The sequence below is a fragment of the Ipomoea triloba genome, chromosome 13, assembly GCF_003576645.1.
Source record: "Ipomoea triloba cultivar NCNSP0323 chromosome 13, ASM357664v1".
NCBI classification, from domain to species: domain Eukaryota; kingdom Viridiplantae; phylum Streptophyta; class Magnoliopsida; order Solanales; family Convolvulaceae; genus Ipomoea; species Ipomoea triloba.
In genome coordinates, this window is record NC_044928.1 from 27,830,767 (window position 1) to 27,840,059 (window position 9,293).

The 9,293-nt window shown below is 38.7% G+C and overlaps 2 protein-coding genes across 2 annotated transcripts; both read left to right on the top strand.

Annotated features, from left to right (window-relative positions):
- Positions 1-231: 231 nt before the first annotated feature.
- LOC116002053 (dihydrolipoyl dehydrogenase 1, mitochondrial-like) lies at positions 232-2,498 on the top strand. The gene is made up of 2 exons (XM_031242057.1): positions 232-808; positions 1,781-2,498. Exons 1-2 carry the CDS (start codon positions 237-239, stop codon positions 2,484-2,486), a joined length of 1,278 nt encoding a protein of 425 aa, XP_031097917.1. The 5' UTR covers positions 232-236; the 3' UTR covers positions 2,487-2,498.
- Positions 2,499-3,355: 857 nt separating this feature from the next.
- Positions 3,356-3,889, top strand: LOC116001437 (pectinesterase inhibitor-like). The gene has a single exon (XM_031241315.1). The coding sequence runs from the start codon at positions 3,356-3,358 to the stop codon at positions 3,887-3,889; it is 534 nt and encodes a 177-aa protein (XP_031097175.1).
- Positions 3,890-9,293: the final 5,404 nt, after the last annotated feature.

Below are 9,293 nucleotides of genomic sequence, written 5' to 3' on the forward strand. Positions count from 1 at the left end.
AACGGGCGTGTTGTGATGCGCAGCCTTGGGCGAATAAGGAAGTTTAAAATTTATAAAATATTAAATTTTATTTATCTGACAGGCAAATTTTCCATATAGCATATTCAAGTAAAATTTATGGGTAAACAGTATCAAGTATGCCTTTCTACCTGTCTAATTGGGAACTGTTAATGCTAGAATTATTGTTATTATTCTGGTTGCTTGTTACATATTAATCCAACTTTTTTTTTTTTTCAATGTTTATGTGTATTGGCCTAATACTCTTCTGTTGTACTCAGACATTACTGCACCACTCACACCTGTACCATGAAGCTACACACTCATCTGCCAATTGGTTTAAGTTTCCTTCTGTTGAGGTTGATTTACCTGCCTTGATGGCCCAAAAAGATGAAGTTGTGTCTGACTTAACAAAAGGTATTGAGGGTCTATTCAAAAAGAACAAAGTGAACTATGTGAAGGGATATGGTAAGTTCTTCTCACCTTCAGAAATTACCGTGGACACTATTGATGGAGGTGAAACTGTTGTCAAAGGGAAAAGTATTATAATTGCCACTGGTTCTGACGTCAAAGGTCTTCCTGGGATAACCATTGATGAGGAAAGAATTGTATCATCTACTGGCGCTTTAGCATTAAAGGAAATTCCTAAGAAGCTAGTGGTTATTGGAGCTGGGTATATTGGACTCGAAATGGGCTCTGTCTGGGGCCGACTTGGCTCAGAGGTCACTGTTGTTGAATTTGCACCTGATATTGTTCCTAGCATGGATGGTGAAGTTCGCAGACAATTTCAACGTACCCTTGAGAAGCAGAAGATGAAATTTNTTTTTTTTTTTTTTTTTTTTTTTTGGAAGAACAAAAAAAAAAATGATGTGTAGTGACATGCATGTGCTCAACGGGCGTGTTGTGATGCGCAGCCTTGGGCGAATAAGGAAGTTTAAAATTTATAAAATATTAAATTTTATTTATCTGACAGGCAAATTTTCCATATAGCATATTCAAGTAAAATTTATGGGTAAACAGTATCAAGTATGCCTTTCTACCTGTCTAATTGGGAACTGTTAATGCTAGAATTATTGTTATTATTCTGGTTGCTTGTTACATATTAATCCAACTTTTTTTTTTTTTCAATGTTTATGTGTATTGGCCTAATACTCTTCTGTTGTACTCAGACATTACTGCACCACTCACACCTGTACCATGAAGCTACACACTCATCTGCCAATTGGTTTAAGTTTCCTTCTGTTGAGGTTGATTTACCTGCCTTGATGGCCCAAAAAGATGAAGTTGTGTCTGACTTAACAAAAGGTATTGAGGGTCTATTCAAAAAGAACAAAGTGAACTATGTGAAGGGATATGGTAAGTTCTTCTCACCTTCAGAAATTACCGTGGACACTATTGATGGAGGTGAAACTGTTGTCAAAGGGAAAAGTATTATAATTGCCACTGGTTCTGACGTCAAAGGTCTTCCTGGGATAACCATTGATGAGGAAAGAATTGTATCATCTACTGGCGCTTTAGCATTAAAGGAAATTCCTAAGAAGCTAGTGGTTATTGGAGCTGGGTATATTGGACTCGAAATGGGCTCTGTCTGGGGCCGACTTGGCTCAGAGGTCACTGTTGTTGAATTTGCACCTGATATTGTTCCTAGCATGGATGGTGAAGTTCGCAGACAATTTCAACGTACCCTTGAGAAGCAGAGTGAAGTTCGCAGACAATTTCAACGTACCCTTGAGAAGCAGAAGATGAAATTTATGCTTAAAACTAAGGTGGTCTCAGTTGACAGGATGAAATTTATGCTTAAAACTAAGGTGGTCTCAGTTGACAGTTCAGGTGATGGTGTTAAGTTGACACTTGAACCGGCAGCTGGTGGTGATCAGACTGTTCTTGAAGCTGATGTTGTTCTTGTTTCTGCTGGTAGAACTCCATTTACTGCAGGGCTTCAATTGGACAAAATAGGAGTTGAAACTGACAAGATTGGTAGAATCTTGGTTAATGGACGCTTTGCCACTACTGTACCTGGGGTCTATGCCATTGGTGATGTTATTCCAGGGCCTATGTTGGCCCACAAGGCAATGAAAGATGGTGTCGCATGTGTGGAATGCATTGCAGGCAAGGAAGGCCACTTGGACTATGATATGTGCCCAGCGGTTGTGTACACACACCCTGAGGTGGCCTCAGTAGGAAAAACCGAGGAACAAGTGAAGGCACTTGGAGTCAGTTATCGTGTTGGGAAGTTCCCTTTCATGGCAAACGGCAGGGCCAAGGCAATTAGTGATGCTGAGGGTTTAGTCAAGATCCTCGTTGAGAAGGAAACCGACAAAATATTGGGCGCCCACATAATGGCATCAAACGCAGGAGAGCTCATCCACGAGGTCATGCTTGGAGGATCTAGCGAGGACCTCGCTCGTAAATGGCATGCCCATCCAACAATGATCGAGGCTGTTAAAGAAGCTGCCATTGCCACTTATGACAAGCCAATGCACATTTAGAAAGTTGATATATTCTGTGTTACTCTTGGTTGATATTTCCTCCTGATGGTTTTGAAATGACATTTAACACAGTTTTTGCTAGTTTTACGACTTAGAACTGGTTGCTCACTAGCAGACATTATAGCTTGTGCTTCTAGAAAAAGAAATCTCTTACAATCTTGACCATTATTACTTTCAAATCTTAGCTAGAAAAAGAAATCTTTTACATTCTTGACCATTATTACTTCCAAATCTCAGCTAACAAAATCACTTATAATTCTGATCATTATTACTTCCAATGTAAATTATTATGTGAATCTGGAATGTCGACTTGGATTTTGAATGTTCACAATTAATCATTTAAAAATTCACAATTTGTATACTAGGAACACACAATATTAACATACACAATTTATGTGTTTTGACTTAGAAATACAATTTATATTCTAAAAATTCATAATTCCAATACTAAAAATACACAACTTAGGACCAATGTCCACCTTGCAAGGTGTACCCTAGTCCATGTAATAACAACTCATTTTCCAACAACATAAGCTCCACCGTACCATATAACATACACAAATAAGCTCAATTAACCAACAGTGTCTATATCCCAAGTAGAATACTAATCAAATATTCCAAGTTTATCCAAAATCTAAAAATTAATTCTAATTTAGATATTTGCTTGTTTGCATTAAAACCAGAATAAGAAACGTATCAGAAAAATAATACCAGTCATTACTGACATTTATACTGATATAATAAATAAATTACCAAAACAAATTGAAGAGTATCACAATATGCAACGCCCAACAAAAAAATTTCCTTATACTCCAAATATTTACACCTATAAATAAGAAACAAAAACAGCCCCAAAAAAACAACACAAAATGACGTTTCCCCACAAACTCTCATCATTCCTCTTCGCCGTCTTGGTTGCCGCCGTCGCCGTCACGACCACCGTGACGGCCGGTTTGGTCGACACCGTGTGCGGCAAAACCCCGCAGCCCGCGCTATGCGCCCAAACCCTAAGAGCCGATCCTCGTCCCAAAGACGACCTTAAATCCCTCGGACTCGTCGCAATAGATATTGCGACGAATCAGGCGAAATCGGGACAGGCACTCGTCCAGTCCCTCCTCTCCGGCGCCACCGACCCGAAGCTCAAGGAGATATTGTCGTCGTGTTTGGAGCATTATTCCGACTCCGTGGATAGCCTCGGGAAATGCCCGGATTTGTTGAGGTCCCGGGACTTCGGCGGGCTGAACAGTCAGGCTTCGGCGGCGCTGGATAGTCCGGGGAATTGCGACGACGAGTTCTCTGAAGGCTCCGCGGCTGAGCCGCCGCAACTGAAAGATACGAGTAGTAAGTTGCAGGAGTTTTGTAGTGTTGTTTTGGTGGTTAGCAATCTGTCCAAAGGGGCATAAGGCCGTTACATATTGTGGTCGGAGAAAGATGCATGGTATTTTTGTTTAGTATCCATTATATATCAATAATAATGTTTCTAATTTTGGTCGTTAAATATCAACTTGTTCAAATTTGATTTATAATGCACTATGTTGGTATTTTTAAAATTTTTACTCCCCCACTCATATAAGGGTTTTTTTTTTTTTTTTTTCAAAATTTTAATTTTAAAGGGATAAAAGATAGTAATCTTATTCATCCCTAAAAAAAAAATTCCCCTTGTTAATTTTACCTCTTGACATTGCACTATTTGATTGAATACATTAACATTTTATTAAAAATTGGTGGGATCAGCCCATTCATGACATCTAATATTTATATGCAATGTCAAGAGCGGAAAGAAAGTATTTTCTTAAAATATTACATATTTTGGATGAAAGGGAGAGGAGACCGAGACAAAGTTCATTCTCATTTGGCCCTTTGGACATATGACCATAATTGTTCGTTGTAATTAACAACCACGGTTATGATAGACAATCAACTAAATTGATCTGAATTTTGATTTGGTAATTACAGCGATCTTCATCAAATACTTAGTATTTATTAGGGATTGAGGATTTTACTTATAACGAACATATATATACAATAATGCATAGGTAAAAATTAATTCAAATTTCCTTATTTGGTTTGAAAGAAGAAAAAGTGTTATTAGAAAATCTGTGATAATGAATACATTTTTAGTGTTCTATTTTAAAAAAGTTATCATTTATCAGTAATTAAAATGCACAAACAAATCGAAAGGTGCCAAAGAGGATTACCACATAATTCAAATATTTGCAGCTACAAATAAATAAATAAACGGATAAAAACACCAAACCCAACACCAAAAATGGCATTTTCTCACAAGCCTGGGAATCGTCGCAATAGGTATTACGACGAAACAAGCCAAAAAGAGGGACAACGCTGGATAATTCCGTAAATTGTGACGACCATTTTTCTCCTTCGGCTGAGCCACCCCTGCTCAAGGATACCGGCGTTAAGTTAGTTGCAAGAGTTTTATAGTATTGTTTTGGTAATTAGCAATATAATCGATGTTTGGTTCACGAAATAGGTTAATAGAATAGTGTTTTCGATAATAGGTTTATTCTTTGATTTAAGGGAAGGTGCTTTCTAGGTGAAGAGCCGAACTAACTAGGCCAATAGATAGTTTATATAAGGAATCAAATTTGGGACATTGTTACTAACATTCATGGCAGCTAATTCTATTGTTTAGTAAATTGTGCCTAATTTGTTGGCATATTTTTGTTATGTATTATAAATGTATCTAAATCCAAGTTATGTCATGATTTTTAATTTTTTCGTGTGTGCGCGCTAATAAAGATATATATTTTATTTTAAATGTTGTACATTTAATTTTATTTGACAAATATACGTGGTGTTAGTTTTGTATTTAAATTTAGTTGTTTTATAAGTAATCTAAGTAAATTGGAGTTTATTAAACTTTTAAAAAAATTCAAGGGTTTATATAATTGTTTTAATAATTTGATGGGGTAATTAAATATTTTAAATGCTTATTTGACCGTTTCCCCTTGAAATTGCATTGATGTTTGACTAACTTAATGCATTAAAGTTTAAAAAAAATTTGTCAATAAGCGTAAATTAAAATTCACAAAACCGTTCATAACTGCACCCTTCCCATCTATCTATATCTATAACAATAATAAATGGCGAAATCCCATGATTGCAATCGATGTGTGATTTCTATAATATCACTAACCCCACCAATCGTGTGTTCACACCAATATAATTCAACTTTTTTAGTGCAAAAAAGTGAAATTCTTGATCTCGAAACTTTATTTCATATTCGATCAATTAAACCCTTTTTTACCAGCATTAACTATTGGGGAACCCTGGCTGGATTTCGATGACCCTCCTAATGAAGTCCAACCGGTTCTTGAGGATGTTAGGTTTTATTTAAATCAGTTAGATTTGGTTTCTATTCAGTTTGTTAAGAGGGAAACAAATAATTAAGCTTGTACATGTTATAGCGAAGAAATCTTTGGATGATTCGTGTATAGGTGGTGTGGATTATTTTGACTATATCCCTCATTTCGTTTCTTGTATTGCTCGTTTGGATATTGTGGAGAATTAATATATGTGTTTTGTTGGTTTAAAAAAAAAAGAAAAGATAAAGGACTCTAAAGAGATAATATAAACCAATTAACCTGTTTATAGCCTAACTGTCTAGCCAAGAAAACTAAAGTATAAACTCACAGCCACTACACGTCGGTGTGTACGAGAAAACTTCGCCCCCAAGAGAATAATATTTCTAGGACAGGGTGTGTATGCATATAGACAACACACTTATTCTCATTATTATCCTTGTTTAGGCATAAAATAATTAATTTACATAAACCGCAAATAATCATTTTTTTTACGGTTGCTATTTAATTTGTCAAATAAATATTAATTAAAATTTTAATTAAGATACCAAATATATTTTCTAGTCTTACCATTCTAACACCTATAAAAAAAATATGGAAATCACCGCGAATAGAAGAATCATACAAACAAAACTTTTCCAGAAAATCCAATTCGTCGCAAATGGCTTTTTCTCACCACCTCCGTTTTCTGTTCGCCGTCGTTCTAGCCATCTCCGTCGCAAACGTGACGGCGGATTTAGTGGACGATATCTGCGCGAAGACACCGCAGCCTGCCACGTGTAAGCAACTCTTGGGATCCGATCCTCGTTCCAAAACCTCAGACCTCGTAGCCCTAGAAACCGTCGCAATAGATGTAGCGTCGAGGCAAGCGAAATCGGGACAAAGCCTCGTTTCGTCGCTTCACAGCGGCGCCACCGACCCAAAACTCAAAGACATATATTCGTCGTGTTTGGAGAACTACGGCAATTCCGTGGATAGTATCGGGCAGTTACCGGGGTTTTTGAGGTCCAAGGATTATGGAAGTTTAGGAACGTATGCCTCCGCCGCTCTTGACCGACCGGCAACCTGCGACGACAACTTTTCGAGGTCTTCTCCCGAGCCGCCGCAGTTGAAAGACGCTAGTTTGAAGCTGCGAACAATTTGTTCTGCTGTGTTAGCTATTAACAAGAAATTGAGCTGCGAACAATTTATTTTGCTGTGTTAGCTATTAACAAAATAAATTGACTAGACAGTGATTTTAAATGTTTAATTAGATAAATAAAATAAAAGGTATATTAATATTAATAAAAAGGGAAAATTACACTTTTTGTCCTTTTAAGTTATGTGGTAATTGCAAAATTCGTCGTCAAACATAACGATGGCCGATCCGATATGTCATCTATATCCTCTAGACCTCTACGTCCGATTGCACGTCAGCTGACTAAGAAGTTTGTCAAAGATTCTCCTACGCTTTGTTTCACAATGGTGAGATGTATAAAGTGTTTTCGGCTTTTCTTTTCCATCATAAAATGAGTGATGAACTTTACAGGTCGTGGAAAGAATCAACGGTGTTTCCACTTGTGAACCAGCGTTGGATTTGGCATCATAGTGGCCTGATAGGTCATGATATGTTTTTGAGGGTCACCTAAGCTGTCAGAAGGTGTGAAGGTTGAGAAAGATTAAGGGTAAGTGAGTTCATTCATTCATCTGTATTGTCAAACTTACAAGGAATGAGCGGGAATGTAAATATATACAGAGGGGAAGCGGGAAAGCGGTTGTAACCACCAAAACAATGTGTAAAGACTACAAAGCCTTCAATCCCTTTCAGTTGTGCGTATACCCTCTAACATATCAAATTGCTTGATATTTGGAGGTTTGAAATTGGAAGGAAGGGGTTCTCTCATAATTCTTCCGGTGAAGGGCGGGGTTACCGATATCTTAGGCATTTCCAGGAGGTAATTACCTCGCTCCTTCCATTGGAGTAGTTATGCGATTTTAACGTTTATTCCTTTTGTCCATCCATCGGAAGAAATGACTTTTGTTTGAGAACAATACAGTTCGCGCCCCTACTATGGGTCCCCCGCCATCGAGGTGCGGTATATACTTTCACCTTCGAACTCACCTGCAGGTCAGGGGCCCTCTCAGGGATTTATTCCATGCAGCCCACTCAAATCCTTGATCCTGAAGGGCTAGAGGAGCTCTTCTGGCCCCCGCGTTATTGTTGCCTTGAGGCCTTGTGCTTGGGCTACCAAGGAACAAAGCTGTGGGATTCTGTCTTGGGGGCCGCCTATGATGTTGGTGACCCCATTATGCGTAAGGGCAACCACCACCTTCGACGGGACAGAGTGGGCATGTTTGGTGTCGAGAGAAGGCATGGCCCGCCTTTTTGGATCATGCACATCCTTTTTGGCCGCATGTGGGTTCGACGAATACTTGCATTAGATCTGGCCATTTCGGCGTACTTGGACTTAAATGAATAAAGACTAGGAATGCACACTTTTTGTAATGGTCCCCACAGAAGGCGCCAATGATGGTTTTATAGGGACCGAGCTCACCATAAACCGGATATATTACACAGAACGGAAATCAGAAAAATAATAATATGACCAGGCGTGAGGCCTAGTAAAATATATACAAAGCCCAAAAAACTTGCCCAAGAATGGCGGCCCAAAATAATAATTGAACAAGTTAAGGGACTAGTAATTAAATCAATAGAATAGAAATAAACAAGCTAGGTAAGTAATTAATAAAATAGAACTAAATATATTACTGACGGTAATAATGTGTTACCGGTATATTATTTGAATGTAATGTTGATACAATGTTTGAGTATTTGAGTACAATATTGAGTGCAGTGCTCAGTGTACAAGATGAGTTGAGTGTGTGTTTTGTCTAGTAAGAAGTCTCGTTTTTCTACTTTGCGTTGTGAGTCCTTTTATTCCCTTTAGCTCATAATGGGTCATCAATGCTGAGGAGCTGAACGTTGGTCATCAATACTGAGGAGCTGAACGTTGGGCATCAATGCTGAGGAGTTGAACCGTTGGTCATGCTGAGGAGCCGTTGAGCATTGATGCTGAGGAGTGACGTGTTGAACGGTTGGTTGAACGTCCGTTGCCTTGCCTCTGGGTCCTGCCAGTGGTTCCGGGTCGGGTGCTGCTAGCCTGATTACTGTGTCACCAATCTCCCCACTCCCTAGCCAACGAGAGTGGTTGAGGTGGTTTGGGAGTAATGACCAGCGTAAAAATTGTTTTTGTTTGTTTTTTTTTTCGTTGCATCCTCGGCTCGAGGCAAGGCCCCCGTGCCGAGGTGTGACCTCGGCGGCCGAGGTCACGAACGTGACCTCGGCCAGGCCTAGGTCACCATGTGCGTGACCTCGGCAGCTGAGGTCACTATGCACGACCTCGGCTAGGGCGAGGTCACGCACAGTGACCTCGGCCAGCGCCGAGGTCACACGTTTTTTTTTTTTTTTTTTTTTTTTTTTTTTTTTTTTTTTTTTTTTTTTTTT